Source organism: Papilio xuthus, unplaced genomic scaffold (genome assembly GCF_000836235.2).
Source record: "Papilio xuthus unplaced genomic scaffold, Pxut_1.1 DF828177.1, whole genome shotgun sequence".
Classification (NCBI taxonomy): Eukaryota; Metazoa; Arthropoda; class Insecta; order Lepidoptera; family Papilionidae; genus Papilio; species Papilio xuthus.
The window spans coordinates 2,225,421-2,244,597 of NW_013530472.1; the positions used below are offsets into that span (position 1 = coordinate 2,225,421).

The window sequence follows — 19,177 nt, forward strand, 5'->3', positions numbered from 1 at the left end:
GAGAATTCGTTTTGTTATTTTAACCTGCCAATTGGGTAGGTATAAAATGTAAAAAGTATCGCGAAACTGAGGGGGAATTTCATATTTATTGTTATTTAAAATGTTTGCATTAATTTTCAATATTTTTGGTTAAAGGAAAAATATATTTACATACCAATTTGCAGCAACACTTTAGACCTTTAGTTAGAACATAATCTGGAAGAACACATAAGCTACTAATTAAGATTTTTTTTAATTCCAAGCGGACAGAGTCGCGGCGCAGAACTGGATTTTTCCAGTCAGTGATGTTGACAGTTTTTTTTGTTCTATTATTTGAATATCGAAATTCCGAAGAAAACGGCGATAAGTTAACTCACTAAAGTCCTAGTGTAGGCATCCAAATATTGTTTTACCGATAGATTTAGCTTTGCAAAGGACACGAATTAATTTTTTTTTAACATTTTTCATATCACGTTGATGCCTATATCGAAAAAATATTGAAATAAACATGTTTTGTTTTTGGAAATTCAAAATGCATTGGATTGAATTTTAGTTTCACTGTTAAATAATTAACTTTTCTATTTAAAAATCATTTAAAAACATTTCTAACGGATGAAATAAAATTTGGTAATTTTCTAAATGTATTTTCATAAATTATTTAATAAAAAAAATATAAAATGATGGCAGGTCGTAAACTTTTGTTTATTCTGCAGGTGAGTGGTTAAGGGCTTAGGCGCGGGATGCGCGTGCGTCGGGCGCGCGGTGGAGCCTGTGCGTAACGTTCAGTCGTTCAGTCTGGCGGCCGCAATCGACGCGAATGCTTGTGTGTGCGACGTGTTTTTATATCGCACGTTGAGACGAACGCGAACACGAAATGAGTAGCGGCAAAAGAAAACTATCGTTTTTGGGCTTCTCACCCCAGGTATGTCAGTTCATATAAAAAGTGGTAATTTAGAAAAACGTTATTTAGCTTCGTAGTATAGTTAATTTATTTCGTGGACTGTTCCAGGTAGACATTGTTGAACAAAGTAATTCTTTTTGTTATTTAATTCTCATAGTTACGTGATTTTGAGCGTTCGATTTCGTATTTATAATTCATTTCCAATAGTGTTTTAACAGTATTTCCATTTGAAAACATGGTGAATGATTTTAACACTCTGTAGGGATTTAATTTTTGAAACAATATGCTTTTCAGTAGAATAATGTTCCAATAATTCCACAATAACTCTTTATAGGTAAATATCACAATTATTCAATGATAATTTGTAAATACGTAGAATTTCAGTTTATTTAGTTTGTAGTGTATGCGTTTAAATTTTAAATCTGCGTATTTTTTTACTTTATAGTTTTTCTGACTAATGATTCATATACTATGATGCATCTACGTCTCTCGGACATGTTGAGCGCACTGGTTTAATAAAAACTTTTCTAATTGATCGATGGAATGCTATTTTGGAAACAAAAGATAGTTACATCAATGTTACAGTTACTTTGCGTTTCAAATAAGAATAATGGAGGCAATGACCTCCATCGGATAAATCGCTATTTGTCAATCCCTTAAAGTGTGGACCTACGGAAGAAATAATTTTTATAAATAATCTCTATATCCCCGTGAAGGTTAAAAATAAATATTACTTATTACTTAATAAAATAACATATTTTAAAGTGGGATTTTGGTCCCAGAAAACCACGGGTACTGGCCTATCTAAAATGAAAAAAAAATCTATTCTATAGCTATGACGTCACAATATGACGCATTGCATGCACTTTCTGATTTGATGCCACATTTTATGGGAGATTTAAAACAATATAAATTGGGTATTCTAAATCTTTGCATTTAACTTACTACAATATAACATGACTGACGCGTACGTGTTAATCAGCCACTCACACAAAATTGACTTTTTTATTTGGTTATTTTTACCCGTACACTGATTAACATGATGAACATGATGTGGGGTTGTGAAGCGCACGATGATGAATTTTTACATAATCATAGATTGGCGATATAAATAAATACTATTATTTTCTGATTGGTTATTTTTACATTTTAAGCTTTCTTTTTCTAACTGAAGTGTTTACGCGTGGGTTGATGTTGTGTTATTTTTCTTCAATATCTTCAAAGCACTTTATGTTACGTGGGCACATAAGTGCCTCTAATGAATTTCTTAGTTTGCTCTTGATATAGAATTTATTTTTCTGAGAACTTATTTTAACAATAGCATTGAACATATTTTTATCATTAACATTTTCTGGTGTAAGGTTCTAAGTAGGATAATAATTTTAAAAGAGGAATGGAAATGTTGGAGCTATAATTTGCGTCTCGGGTTTTGATTGCAGTGTCACATAATTTTTTCTAAGGAAATGTAAAGGGCGATACTAAGGATAATCCACAGTTACAATCATATGGCAATTTGGGTTCTTGAGTTTTTGTACAAGAATAAAATTTACGAGTACCACTACGTTCTGTGAGATCGTTGTAAATCACATCTTACTAGTATTATAAATGCGAATATTTATATGAATGTTTACTAGTAGGTTTCTCCAGGACGGCTGTATAGAATTTACTACTGTACAAACTTACAAACTTACTGTACAAAATTGAATATATTGACGTAGCAACCGATCTATTCGTGTATATCTCCAAATTGCTCTAGTCAAAAATAATCAATACAGTTGATTGTGTTGCAATTCTTTAAGTATCACATGTTGTTGACACCAATCAATTGGACGATCGTATAAAGCAATTTATAATGATAGTAATAAACAATCATTTAGTACTAGCATCTTATTAACCTTTATGTTGCAAGATAAATAAAAAACACGGTCTACCAGCGTCAAAGTAAGCTATCAATGGACTTGTATCTTGAATCGACTCTTTTTATTAAACTCTTAATCCTTAAAAGATGTTGGTTTTAACGACTTGCTTCTTTATGTTTTTTATTTGGTTTTAAAACGATAAGTAAAAAATAGTTAGGCCAGTACTTTCTTAAATTATACTCAGTCTTATTCGATAAACTCATCACAATCCTAAAGATATACAGAATAACGGAACAACAAATTAAGTATTTATATTTTACCGTGGGTTGCCACTGCCAATAATTATGTACAAATATTATATCGATGTTGTCAGTAATGATTATTCAAGTGAAGAGGAATGGTATATGTTGTACATTTACAAACTAATTAATTGCATAGCAAACAATAAAATAATGTTGACATTTATCAAGAATGTATCGCAAAATATATCGATATAAAATATTCTATTGTATGCTAGCTTTCGATTCATATTTTTCAATTCGTATAACTGTTTTCAATCTTGTGAACTACGATAAATTGAATAACTGAATCAATAGCGTACTAGCCCTGCGGTGTGCATACATGTACAGTACAGTACAGTACAGTCGACATTTATTTATTACCCAATTCATCCGGACCAATTAAGTCGAAAATTTGTCATAGCATAGCATAGTTTTAACGGTGAGTGTGCTCTGGCGTTACATTACTACACTACTGCCATCACTAATTTATATTCAAAGTTGTTTGGTATCCGTCACGACGTATTTTTAGAAATGTTTGTTGTGAGATTATTATAATATTTTGTCTTAGGCGATGTCATTTTTTTGTACCCGTGTTTCGTTATCTACGCTAGACAGCCATGAAGGATTTAATCGTCAAAAGTTTTGTCAGTTTCAACTGGTTTCAGTAAATATTTATTAACCGGAAGTATATTTGATGGACAATTCCTTGTTTATGATAAGGGATTTTGTGGTTTGTTTTTTTTTTTTAAATCAGATAAGATTTTATTATCGATTAATCTAGTTGTGTAATGCGTTTCTTGATAAAATGAAATCCCTGCGACCTCGTGGCATAAGATAGAGTAGTATGATTAGGGAAATAGGTTTGATTCTTAGCAAAATAAAAGTATTTAAAACATTTATCACATTTAGTTGAATGTCTTGCTTGTAAGTCAAATATTTCCATACTAAATGTCGAACTCAACTCCATCCGCGTGGAATTAAATTAACTTAATTATTAGCCAATTTGTTCTTCCAAACTATGTTTCACATCTATGCCAAATTTCATTGATATCTGTTGAACCGATCTGGAGATAACTTCAAACAAACATCCATCCATGCAAACATTCGCAATTATACTATTAACAAGAAGTGAGATTAACAATCTATATAGTAGACATAGAACATATTGTGCTAAGTGTTTTGGGGTTGTATGGATAAAAATGTAAAATAAAAAATGAACAATAAACCAATAACAACAAATTAAGAAGTGTGAGGTTTAATATTGTGATGCATAGATCTTAATCGTATGTTACAGTCGGTCTATTAATTACTCCCGACGAGATTGTGCCCTGATATATCGTATGTCAAAGGGTTAGCTCGGCTCATTCATGCTTCCATCCACAACGTTATTGTATTGTGTTATCCGATATCATCTGAACAATCTTATCGTAGTAACTAAATTTAATCTCTTAATGATCACGTACAATATTTTAATCTCTGGTTCATCACTGTTTTTTTAATTGTGACTAATGCCGCGTTTCACAATGCGTAATTTTATTGACGTGTCACAACGAGTCGTAGCTCAGTCTTTGTCTCCGTCTATGTCCGACACTCGGTTCCGTAGGAATATCGGAAAAATGCAAGCATTGAAATTGGTGGAAACGCACCTTTATATATCAGTTAAAAAACGTCAAATGGATTAATATTGTGTTTGAGATTTCAATAAAAGAATCATAAGGTAAAATTAGATGATGTGTTATCCAATAAATAGGTTATATCTATTCCTTTTGCCTCAATGTTACTTAAACTAGTATTGAAACATTTCTCTTTTATTTACCTCCCTTGAGTTCCGATTCACAGAGGCTATTTGCAGAGCTTTGTATGCAACTACGTATATTAGATTTGAAGCGTTTCAAATTCGATGAATTCTACAGTTAAAATTTTCAATTTAAAACTACAAATTTCTATTGTTATTCACGAAACATTATAATTAAAAATAGTGATTTAAAATATTAAATCAAAATAGAATACACTTTACTGTTAAAATTTATAATAATAAAATAACTTTTGCGTAATAATTGAAGTATATTTTATATTGAAGTTCAATAATTATAAAGGGTGTACTTAAAACTTGGCTACCAAAAACGATAAACGGAGTTTGTTTCAACGTTATCATCTTTTTAGTTTTTATTAATAAATTAAGATCTTTTCAGTCAGTGTTGAACAAATATTTCAAAGGGTAAGACTATAATATGAAGTAGACGAGTTTTCTTTTAAAACTAAGGACGTCGTCGAAAAATAGAGTCTTTCCGTATGGCCTTCGGATATAACAGCTGCTGAACGTAACCCCAAGCAAAGTTAGTTTTTAAGATATTGGGGTTACACACAATGTTGGTCACACAATTAGCCAACATTTATTATCACTTCACATATGCAAACTCTTTGAAAAACAACTCGACTCTACACATCTCGCTTTTGCTTAATCACCCCCTATAATTGTTTTAAGTAAATACTTACACATAATAATCTCAAACCCTTTAAAATACAATAATAGGAAGTAAACAAGGTCAATTCCGATAATTTTTTGAATTTAAAAATATTAATTTTCTAATCGATATCGATTTGTAATCCTCTGAATAAATAATCTGTCAACAGCGCCCTCTAAACATTTATAATTCAAAACTCTGCAAGATATTCTATAATTAATCGAAACAGATAATGAAATTGTATGTGACGTCGAAAAAAAATCATATTTCGTGTAAGGTGTTGTTTTTGCTTTACCTATAGCAAAAAAAAACAAATTAAACATTTTTTGTCTGACCGCAAGCCGAGCTTGTTCTAGGTAATCTCCGAAATGGTTGTGACGTTTTGGCCGGACTTTTCTAAAAGATGTGTGCTGTACTATATGCTACTTTTTTAATTTTGCGCTGACAAAGTCAAGGACGACATTATTTTAAAATAAAATAATTGAAACTGCATAGTACATGTTAAATTTCAGAGACGAACGTATTGGGCCCGCGCCATGTTAAGGGTAGGGAAATGATGAATTAAAATCAATATTGTTTTTTTTTAATTTATTTAAAAAGACTGACTACTTGATGAGTACTTAAATTACCTTAGATTTATGCCTAGATTGTCCTCTATAAAGGTTGAATTCGAACTCACAATCTTTTGCTGCACTGTCTATATTATTAATGTTAAGTCTATTGGCGCGTAATATTGTCCTTTCTATCTCGATTGATAAAAAGATAAGAGGCTTATAGATCACTTATCAGTGACAACAAATCAACAAATACAATAACATTAGAATAGGAAGATTTTAAGTGGATAAATTGAGTGATTACATTGTGTCAAAACTTTAGATATGGCGGCGGAACTACGAAGACATTGACTTTTAAGAGATGGGCCATGCCAAGCGCATTTCCCTCCGCCAAATAAAAACGAACAATAAGTTTTAAAGTTGCTTGTTCCTGCGCTTTCTGTGTGTAAGTGTGTAGATTTTTCTATATGCGGGCTTAATGACATTTAATATTATTATCGTCATCTTTACCTTATTCCCGCGAAAAGTGGCAGAATGTTTTAAAACAGCGACACATTGACTAGTCCTATTCTCTTTAGTCAAAGTATAAAATGTATAGGATCGAATGTCATTTTCTGTGATTGATAAAGTCTGATCGATGATGTTATTTTTAGCACGTGCTGCTTTTATTTATATTTTTCACTTTTTACAAAGCAAAAAGTGAATATTTCTCTGAATTGCTTGTATTGTATTAAATTTCCGAGTATAATTAATTTTACGCGAAATATTTATGGCGTGATGACCCAATTTCATATAATTTATTTCATATATTAATTCATGAATACTATATACAAATTTGATTACAAATAAAAAATCATAAAAATTCGGGCAAAATATTAATAATCAAAAGTTTAATTTGTTTTTTAAGTTTTGTATAGACCATACGATAGTGGAAACAGAAGGAAAATGTAAGACAGACTCCACATTTATTACTAAGACTAATAATGTAACTATTAATCTTGTTATCTTAATTTATGGCTATTTAAATGGTAATAATATAACGCGAAAATAAGAGTTAACAATAAAATAAACGTAACTACACATCAAAATGACAATATTTTTTACCGCAAACACTTCAAACAATTCGTTTTGAAGTTTAAAGTTAATAAATCAATGCGTATTACATTTGTAAAGAAAATAAGTTATAGAAGTTAGTTAAATGATTGTCGTCCTCTACTCAAACGATGATGAATTGTGAGCAACAAGAACACTAATGACAAAATAAATCGAGGTGAAAAACTCCTTTTCATTGTTGTAAAATAACCCAGGTGACGTCATTCGCTTATGTAATCTACACGTACATATACACTCAAGTATATATCCACAAAGACATGTGTCATGCAACAAGTTTTTTTTTATAAGAGCTGGGCCGTAGGATCACTGATTTCTTTTTTTCCAGTTCGATATAATGACTAGTCTTGGTTAAATGAAATGAAATGATTTAAAATACACGCTAATTGTAAATTCAAATTATAAAATAATTTATAAATATATATTTTTTTATCTATAAACTGCCAGATATACTAACATGCAATACAATTTTTACTTTTTAAATAGTATGTTCTAATTTTTTATTAATTTTTAATCCAATCCATTCCATTTCTTTGACATGATTCCAGCCAGTACTTTAATGTTTAGTATACCCTTTTAAGCGTCTTTGAGCGTTTTCTAACGTTAGTTCACATACACTACTTTTATCGCTTCACTATATTCGAAAGCTTTGCAACTTTGCTTCTTTACTTTATACAAGCTTTAATTTAAAGGTTCGACCTCCAAAGAGCCAGCCAGCTGGCGAATGGGTCATTAGAAAAAAAAAGTGGTCACAGCGGCTGTGCTCATCTGACAGTTTCTAAAAAAAATAAAAGTAATTTCATAAAAAATCCGTTATATAAATAATGCAAGGTTTATGTTTTATAAATAGCTTTCATGGAACACCTTATTAACTTTTTATAAATGTAAATGAAACATACATTGTTATTTGAGTTACATAACAAAATAATTTACCGTATAGTCCAAAAATCCGTTCTAAATCACAACGATAAATGATATGGATGCCTGTCCATTAAAAAACAACGTATAGGTCTTAATTGGTAGGAGTCGTTAGAGCACGTTTTGTAGTCTCACCTGTCCAATACTTCGCTGCGAGCGTTTTAATTTCTTTTTAATGAATTTTCCAACGTGCAGGTTCCATGCAAAGATTTCCCATCCGGTCTGGCGCGCTTAGGAAATCAAGTTAATATTGCACGTAACTAGATTATTGGTTTTTGACGTTGAGGTCAGGCGCAGGTCGTCTCTATACCCTCAATACTGAGGTAATTCTCTCAGCTCACTGAGCCGTAACGACATTATACATTAAATGAGTTAATTTACTATAACTTTAATGAGTTTTTTTCATATCTTTCTTATAGACAGTTCGATAGCTGCGTAAATTGCGAAGTAGTGTTTTAAAATTAAAATTGGTGAACGTAAAAGTGTATATTATTGGAACATCTTACGTATTTGGTTAGCCTAAGTACTGAAAACCCAAAGGTTACTTACTATAATAACTATGTTTAGTTAGTTTGATATGGATGAATTAGTGGACATGGAAAATTTTTTCAGCAAAAAAAAACCTTTTTTGTTTTCGTAGGTACTCGATATAAACTTTACGCGCGTAAGATCGACACGAATTTCATATTTATTGGTAACCAAGGTCCGTTCAATTTAATTTATTCTACAGAAACAAAAAGGCCACCTCGCGTCGTCAAGTGTGTTTTATAAAACTTGAATCGAAAAAGTATATCAAAGTTGTTATTAGCGTTGTGTGCAGATAACGACTTTTTTAAATGGTGTCAATGCTGAGCTGGTTTTAATTTCATTTTCCTCTTTAAAACCTTGATAACGGCAGATACGCATGGGGCGCTATTACATTTGTATTGCACTTTAAATGATATGGTACATTGCTCTCTGCGACCATAGTGTTTACTACGCTATGTAATAAATTAGGTGTTCGTTTTAATTGCACGTCAGGCAGAAGAGTACCAAATGCAGGGTTTTAATAAATTAGATTTTCTAAGGTATGGAAAAATGTCGGCACTATATTTTGTTATGTCTCTATTTTTTTTAATGAATCTGTATATGAATAAGTTTTTATATGAATGTTTTGACGCGGAAGTAGGTTAGGCAATGTCCACGTGACCACACGATTGGAATTCAACCGAGTGTCGATGTTCAGTGTCTGTATCTGCCGTGCGTCCGACCGCAACGTCTATTATTGATCATAATGTAACTGTATAGCAACATGATTGTTTATATTATTAATGGTTAATGCGATCTAGTTTTATCGTGTTTTAAAAGGCTTAGCACTAAAAAGGTTAAATTGGCCACGAGCCAGAAATAGTAAACTTCACTTGTTGCTCTTAAGAGCCTCGGTGGCGCAGTTGCTAACGCTTGACCGAACTGTATTGTAATCCTATAGTTCCAGGTTCGATCCCCATCATTTTCCAGTAGGTTTTTTAATCCGAATTCATAAGGTAAAGAAAATTATCGTGATGTAACCTGCACATATCTCCGAAGAAACTCAAAATATGTGTGTGTGTCAACCTACCCGCGCTAGGCCAGCATGGTTGAAGCTCCGAGCTGCTTGGTAAAGATTGTTTAAGAATGCCAACTAAGTGTGTATGTAATATGTGTGTTTCTTTGATTTGCTCGTACTAATTACTGTACAATATCTTGCCCTTGAACGCTTAACATCAGAGGAAATATACTTCTTGAGATTGCAAGCAAACATCCGCGTGCCAAAATATAACCGCATCTGTCAAACGGCAAATGTTTATTTTTCGATGATTGCCAATTCATAAAGACGTACATGTTTGGGAAAATTCCCTTTCGAAATTCAGTAAATAATCGCTGGATTTCCACCGTCATCTTGTTACATCAATATTACCATTTATGATTTGGCAGAATCAAAACAATTGCTCATATTTAAGTTTTCCAATACTCCTAATCATTATAAACATTTTGATAACAATAAACTCAAACTATACATATATTGCAACATTAATAAAGTCGTTTAAGTCCTCCGTTATCGGTGGTCGGGCTACAATTGAATACCTTTTGTTTTCCGTATCTTTTAAATCGGCCTGAATCATCTTTCAAATATCTCAAGTGTTGAATATGCACATTTAATTGTAGTTTAATACATTTTATTTAATTGCATATTGTGCAATTACACGGGTATCTACTTGTCCACTAAAATTAATAAGACAGAGTAATTTAATGACTCGTATTTTAATGTAATAATAATCGAAATAAAAATGCTCGTGTGTGCGAGAATATTTTAGCCGCCTTTTTTTTCTAAGTTCTGCGCTGACAAAGTCGCGGTCGACCTATAGTTAAATTATAAAACTAATATGTGCGAGTGACCCCTAATACCATGTCCAAATGTATAGGACGCTATAAAAAATGTCTCGGATTCCAGCTGAGCAATATATTGTAACTCTTTTGTTTATTTAGTTTTTAGATAGTAGACGTTAGATATACAAAAGTTAAACATGACATTAGTTAAATATTTAATTTCCGTCATGACTTAAGAATGTCATACACGAATTGTCTTAAACATTTGGTTGACCTGGTGGCACTTACAAGTTTTAAGGGTTACCAGTGAAAAAAAATCCCTAATTTCTTCCGAAAGTCGTCTATTTTACAACAACCAAGCATTGGTTTTCAACTTATGAATTTTTATGGAATTTCTATATTATGAAAAGGGCAATATAGTTAATTCACATATGTTACAAATGCCATTACGTCCTTATGAGACTATACCAGTAGATTATAGAGTTTTTCCAGCGACAACTTAAAACATTCTGCGTGTTACCTTTAGTTTAGGTTTATTTTTGAAACACGGGTTCTCGTCCTGTTGACCCATTGATCTGCAATTTAAAGCACGTCTTTATTTCCGATGAAAATATAATTAATACATGAAAAAATATTATTGTAAATTAATATTAGACGGTTATTTTTTTACTAAGTTCACGTTTTTTAAGAGATAAATAAGATAACAATGTTACTGAGGAGATATATATTACTTTTAAACATTGGGATTATGATCGTGACTGAAAATTAAAATTTATGTTGCTTACTTTTTAAAAACAATAAAACACATTGTTGATGCAAAGTTATTAATGATTAAGTCACGTGTATGTAAATGTATTTTTTAAGTTAAAAGATTAATCTTAATTTACACTTAGGTATTGCTAATAATATAAAATCAATTTCCTTTATATTAGAAGTTAATTGTAGACAAAAACTCGATCAGCAGAAGATCTTACAAACGTATTGTTTATTTCCCACCAAGTGTTGTCCGCGACTCTGTCTATCCAGAGTTAAATAAACTTAATTTTCTAAGTGTTCGAGTAGACTGTTCTACATCTATGCCAATCAGTGAGGTCCATGTAGACGTTGGACATACTTTCAAACATCCATACACTACCTAAATATTAGCATTAATATTATTAGTAAGAAGTGTATAGAATATAAGTAATAACCTTTTCATACCTTGTCATATGTCATGTGATTAAGTTCGCACATACGTAGTGTATATACGAAATATAACATCTATATATAACAGTACATAGTCCGAGTTATAAATATTACGTTAATTACAACATTCGATGACGTAATGTCTACGCAAAACTCTTGTAATAGACTCGAGCAGTGATTTTGTCTAGGGTGTTACGCGGAGCACGTTTTTTTCCAACAAATTGCCGACTTATGTCTGGTATGCCAATTGCCAAGTTTCGTGTGAGAACATTGCCAATTGTTTTCTAATACAAATTCGATTTTAGCTCGTGTTATATTTAGATGATTTTTCATACAATGAAATTGTGTCGATATAAAGCACGATAAGTAATTTCTTTCTCTTTTACCTGTCTTTTTACTTTCATGAATTTTAACCTTTTCATTTATTGTTGTTATTATCAATTTAATAATTATTTAACAACCGATGAAAATACATAAGCACACATTTCACTATAAAAAGACTATAACTAAAAATCAACCAACAAATCACCATCTCAAAGGCCAGCAACGCATCTGCGGTTCCTCTGGTATTGCTAATGTCCATTGGCGTGGTTGAACACCTTAGTGTAACCGCTGATAATTTGCCCCCTTCTGTTATAAAAAAATGAAAAAAGTATTGTCTCATTTGAATATTATGTAAATGATTACACATTATAACATAATATAATATTGTTTACAAAATATATTATGTTTTGTAACCATATTTAAACTTTGTCATATCGAGATAAACATAAAGATACAAAAGGAAGTGTTATTCACGATGTGCAACTAACTCTCTTAACTACCAATCAGTACTCCACTTTACAAAGTTACCGCTTTTATCTCTATAACGACCGGAATTCAATGTATTTATGTATGTATGTACATAATAATAACGACCATTGTCCAATACACTGGTTGCAGCTCAATGAAGTTGTTGGTGGCAATCATGTCGATTAGCAAGAGCGGATTGCATTTCGAGTGGACGATAGGGGGGCGAAGAGTTAGAGGTGTTAAGTCAGGGTTGGCACTTACACTGAATATTGTAATGCCCAAAAATTTAGCATTACTTATAATATAATACGATCATATTATTATTTGTCTGTGGGAGAAACCACATCCCGACCAAGAAGGAATACGGCAATTCGTCTGATGAGTGTGCGTGCCGTAGGCCTAATTTTAATCTACATTTCCTTACCCTATCTGTATTAGGAAATGATGTGAAGGGCAAGTGGATTTGGTGGAGGACGCGGAAAAATTCTATTTCTGTGCGTCCCCTCCTCCGTTGATTAAAGGTAGGCAACGCATCTGCAATTGCAAATTGGGCAGTCAGTTCGCAATTTCGGCGAATACAGGTGGCCGTATGTACATTTGTCATCTAATAATATAAAAAATAAACCGGTCTAGTGCGACTTGCACACGCGCATCTAGTGTTCCATACAAGCCTCTAAGCGTTCATGAGGAAAGGGGTAAGTTTTAAATTATTAACAATTTTTAGTCCGGTCAATTTAAGACATTCCAATTTACATTAGTTTACAAAAAGTTGAAATCTGGTGAAATAGTTTAAAATATAATTTTAAATAAAATTTGAAAGTTTCCCATCTTTACTCGGTATGATTTTTTTATTCAAGGTCAAAGGGAAAAAAATAGTTTGTTTATCATAAAAATACTTCAAACAAAAATTGTAGATCACAAAATTATCTATAAAAAATCTTTTGGTATTATACATTTTTCCTACGAGCTACCGTTTCTGAGATAAAATTATTTAAAAATTTGTAAGAGTAGTTATCGTCATAATATCTATGAGTACGCCTCAAAGATACATCTCCAGAGTTAAAATACACATATGTTTAAAGCTTTTTCCATAGATTATTATAACCAACTAAATATAGAACTTGAGTAAAAAAAAATGTTTACACTTTATATTAGAGTATCATGAGTAAATTTGTGTCTAAATTTCAACTCAAACTATTAACAAGAAGTGCGTCTGATTTAAATTACGAGATTAGATTCAAATAAATGTTTAATGTTTTTAAAAACTTTACAATTAAATATTTACAATATTATAAAGTTGACAACCCTAGTAAGGAGGGCGGTATCGACCGCGCGCGTCCCTGACCTTAGAAAAGTGTCGCCTCACACCCCGCTGCATTATCGCTGGCCGGATTTCGCTCGAGATAATAATAACCGCTACTCGAGTCGAGCCGGGAAGCACGTGGTGTTTTGTATACGATGCGTCGACCACAACATCGGCCAATCATGACGTGAATGCACATGATATTATTCAATATGCGTTTGAAATAGTTCTTATATGGATGATATTAAGAGCTATTTTAATTAGTAGCTTTAATTATAATTAATAAAGGTATCTAATAATAAATACAATTAATGAACGTGTTTGAGGATTGAAAAAAATATATTTTGTACAAGTCTGATAAAGGAATCAAGTCAAGAAGTAAACATGAATGGAGCAATTCTTTAAGGCGGCACACACAAATATTATGTATGGGTGTTTATTATCCCATAACTTATGAACGGATTGAGAGATCTGAATAAAATTTGGAATAGAGATAGATTAAAGCGTGGAATAGCGCATAGGATGCTCGTTTTTTTATTTCTCACTGACGAAGTAGCGGTTCAGTCATTAAATAATTTGTAACGCACGGCAAAATTAATGCCATGTAAAGGTCAACAACTCTCGAAATAATTAGTATCAGGTATAATATATTTAGAACCGTTAGCGAGCACTCGCTCTTGTAAGCGTTTTCGTGTTATCTAAACGATTGAACAGAAGAGAAAGGACCTTCCCTGTCCTCTTATAAACCCCGTTAAAGTGAAGGGCACACTTTTAGTTTCCAAGAGTTTATTTTCAGTTTTTTTTTAAATTTTATTTTATGATGTAAAACATCAATCGAATAGAATCGATCGATTTGTCTTAGTAATAAACTTAATACACTATTATGACATTACGCCATCTCTTTCATTGTCTAGGTAGGTCTCGGGGTCTACGGAAGAACCGCAATAAAATGCTTGAAATATAATTAAGGATTTACTAATTGAAGAAGAAACGTAGCATGGGGATCGACCAATACCTGTTAGGTTTTGGGAAAAGGTTTATGAAATAAAAAAGGTTTGAGAATCTTTACCTGCGATACTTATCTTTACTTACTAAATAATGAAAGTTTTTTTTTAAAATATTCTGTTGACGAATATAAAGGTAGTAGGATAAGAAATATGTTTATTTAATGAACTCATGCAGTTACAGCAGTCACAGTTATATTATATGTATAGTTAATAGTTCACGGTTAAATCAATTACAGCTACATATGAGCATTAATTAAACAGGTGTGTTTAGCTGTGTCTAGAACTAGATTAAGGTAGTCTAGAATTTAACTGTACTCACACATACTTATAAAGATAATCTGACAAAACTAAGTTGTCTTAATTGTACAAAGTACTTTATATCATGGAACGTGTCTTTTAATATTTCAAATTATATGTAACATGGTGTTCTATTAGTTTGTTTGTTTCAGTTTATTTAAGAAATTCTCAACTTACCTTTGACTTTGAATGATAGTCTAGACGGGGTTTTATAAAATTTACTAAGATAAATTTCAGTGCAAAGTGTTTGAGTTTTTCTCTCTTATATTAAAGTCTGTAAACATCTATATTTAAATTCATACTAAAATTTAAGCGGCTTGTTAGGGAGAAACATGTAAAGTGTGTGTGGGTTTCAAGATGTTTTCCAAGCATTTCTGCTTTCTATATATATTACAAAGTGGCTTATTCATTGGAAACGAATCAATATTTATACAATTTCTCAGTCTGTTTATTTTCGTAAAGAATCTTGGAGTTATTGCTCTTAATATTTTTAATTGCTTTGTTTGTTACTAGTATTTAATACTTTTGCATACTAAAAGCCGATGTAATATTGAATTGACTCCTTACACATATCCCTTATCACATAATCCATCTATCTATACTTATTTCTCTCTTCTTGTTCAATATAAAAATGAAATTGAGATATTAATTGGAAGTTTGATTGCATATTTTTTTATATATGTTTTCCCGCAAGCGATGTGTTGCGGTCGCGTTGGTAGGTGATATGTTCTGTCAACTTTATTCAAACATTCATGTCAAATGTTCAGATTGTTGGACAAACATTTGCAGAGTTACGACTAACACTTCGCACTTTTGCTGTATATTTATTTTGTTCCGATATGTTGTTGTGGTTAGAGTTTGAATATGAACAGCCAAAGTACAAAAATAGGAATCAATTTTTAATTATACGGATAAAAGATACTTTTCTGTGAGAAATCGAAATAAAAAAATCTGTTTAATTGTGTATTGTAGTCCAGTCGACGTGTTTAGTTATAGAGTATAGGTTCGTATGAAACTTTCCATATATTAAACAAGTGTTGAAGTTATATAAATACGCCCAGTTCAGGACACGGTTGCATTTACTTAGGAAATTAATAACATTAGTAACGGAGTAACTGGACCTGAGTATTGATATACCTTAAGAATGAACGTAATAAATGTACGCTACGAGGAGTCGCCTGCGACTTTCTGCGGGGAATTAAAAAAAAAATAGTATACTATGTTGTACAACCTTGCCTTGCCAAATTTCATCGAGAGTCGTTGATTCATTCTGGACATACCCATAGCATACATCTTTCGATACGTACATCTAAACTTTTGCATTTATAATATTAGTAAGATATTAGTGTGCGTTAGCTGTAAACCTTGCCACAAGCAGTTCTAACAGGTTCGTCAACTCGTTGTTGTCGCGAGGTTGCTTAGATATCCTTTTTATATCGAATCGCGTTTAAAAAAAAAATAACTCGACAGCAATGCGTATAATTAAAATATCCTGATAGTTATATTAATATTGTTTTTGTTTGTTTTGTTAGTTTTTTTTATATCATTACTAGCCATCGCCCTCGCAAAATTAAAGAAAACTTAAAGTAGCCTGTGTTCTTCCAGACAATGTTGAGCCGATCCGTAGATACCTTGTAACAAACATCCATCGATTGATCTATCCATCCATCTAAACTTTCGCATTTATAATATTAGTAAGATTTAAGTTATAAAATAACAAATGTCCATAATAAAAACTATATCTTTCTGACATATATTAATACGTAAAAAAGAACAAAAAAGAAAAACATGAAGCTGTGACACGGGATACGCAATTACGGGCTCGGTGTCCAGCAACAGCTTTGTGACAAGTTTCCTGGAAAAAATCCCTGTTTTATCAAAGAGAATGAAATCGCAGTCTGACTGTAGTATGTTTAATTTACAGGTTTCGTGAAATCCATTGAAATACTGTATGTAGCTTGATTCGCAAAATACGGAATTCGTTATTTAAAAAGACGAATTTAACGTAAAATCTCATGATCCTTTGAAATTTGATGTGTAGGAAATATCAAAAACCAAAACGTTTTTAGAAAAAAACCAGCCAGTTCAGTAATTGCAATTATCGGAAATCTCATTGAATTTGAAGTAAAGGCAGTTTTGTACTCTTACCTATATATAAATTTAGCATATCTGGGCATAGGCACGTCTTCACGGGTTTATACGAATTTTGTCTAATAACTGACGTATATTGATTTTTTTGTCGTTCACCGACATAGTTCAGCAACAATCAGTAACTCTGGAACAAATTAAATAATATTTGATACAAGGTCATGGTACATAGTAGCGTCTCTCGCCGATTTGCAGCCATTTTTGTTGTCGCGCCAGTGAAAATTAAAGAGGCTCTTACAAAACATGTAGGTAATGGAAAGGAGAAGGATAACATGTATTTAATTTAATCAAATATTAATTTCGATAGTACGGACAAGCTATAAGATTCAATAATGTTGGATAAATAGAAAGAGCAAAGCTTCAAGCGATCGCTAATCCTTCCGTAATGTATATTGATTGAAACGAAATCCGTTAGAATTAATATCTCGATAAAAAGCTAAATCAGTTTTAAATTAATCCTGAACGAAATTTTTCCATTTCTATCACAGAGCGTTAAAGTTTTTAGATGAAAAAATTATGATAGATAATTAAACGTTTGATTTAAAAAATAATTTAAAATATTATAATTAATTGTTAGACCTTTATACAATGAATAGGTTTGTACCAAAATATTTTGACCATGGTTTTCCACGGCCGGAAAACCGGGTTGTTTTTACAAATGTTTTGATAATGGAAACCTATGGTTTGATGTGTTTTTTTACAATCCAAATGACAATTTTTAAACAGTTTATACTGTATATAAAACTATTGGATTACACAGACAGAGTTTTTAGTTCCTTTGTTTTAAAACCTTATACACATTGGAATAATGCAAATAAAACCATTGCAATCACAATCATAAGGCTGGAAGACAATCACAATATGGATGTTGCTGAAGCGCTCCGGACACGAGTTGAATTGAATCGTTAACTGGAATAATATTCATCTATATATCTTTGAATTGCTTCTAATGAATCGATTTCAAAATAAAATCTGTAATACTGTATTATTCTTTATGTTACTTCTTATTTTCTTTTACTAATATTATAAATGCCACTGTTTAGTTGGATGGATGTATGTTTGTTTGAAGGTATTTTCGGAACAACTGCATGAATCTCTTTGAAATTTGGCACAGACGTAGAACATAGTCTGGAAGAACACCTAGGCTACTTACTCGTAATAAGTTTGTTTTTATTACGCGCGGACGGAGTCGCGGGCGACAGCTAGTTGTTACATATTACTACTCAAAAGTATACAAAAATTCTATAAATAAAAAAAAAACAAGAAACAAAGAAATCCCGACCGCTTGATTAGTTGCCACCATTTACTATAACAAAAAAAACAATGTCGCCCTTGAGTATTCATCCATTGTCATTTAAACATTATATAACTCTTCACCCATGTCGGTATAAGTTCCGCGAATCACGTTACTTCTAATACGATGTACAGAGAGCATTTAACCATTCTCCGAGCATTGCCAAAGCAAAGTAGTTTTGACCAAAGAACTTACACGGCAGAGTACAATGTAGGTATTATCCGGCTTTAGTTCATATTTGTATGAAATTGTGCACAATTCTATCAAGGTATTACGTTTGAAAAGATGTATGGCTTTACAAAATGGTCTGTACAGTGTCTGTCGGGACACGGCCGTTCAGTACAAAAGGAAAATTTATCTCTGTTAAGTACATCAAAAAAGATTATAATTTATCTAAAAAGGTTTGATATATTGTAAAGATAGTTTTCTTATTAGCTACTGAACTTAAAGTACATACTGCTACTGAACTGTTAAAGTGTTAACGTTTATGTCTCTGAAGAAGTCCCTAAGTATCGGTTTAGAATGATAAATCTCCACTAAAGAACTACTTAACTAACAGTCTATAAGAGAAGTTATTATCCCAAAAAATACAGATTAGATATTTTTTAGTTAAACGCGTGTTTTAACCCTTTGACCGCCGGTAATTCATATGATGAACGTCAATGTGGTTTGTGGTACATACGCCATTTGTTATTTATTAGTTAAGATCGAATTTCGGAAGCTTGGGCATAATCATAT

The 19,177-nt window shown here is 31.8% G+C and overlaps 1 protein-coding gene across 2 annotated transcripts in view; it reads left to right on the forward strand.

Moving 5' to 3' along the window:
* The first annotated feature begins 754 nt into the window (after nt 1-754).
* Ae2 (anion exchange protein Ae2) overlaps nt 755-19,177 on the forward strand; it is a 45,569-nt gene continuing 27,146 nt past the window's right edge. The window contains exon 1 of one of the 2 annotated variants that reach the window (XM_013306785.1): nt 755-901. In XM_013306785.1, coding sequence (XP_013162239.1) covers nt 854-901 — 48 coding nt within the window. In that variant the 5' untranslated portion in view covers nt 755-853. The remainder of the gene's footprint in view (nt 902-19,177) is intronic. The other variant, XM_013306786.1, reaches the window with a different exon arrangement.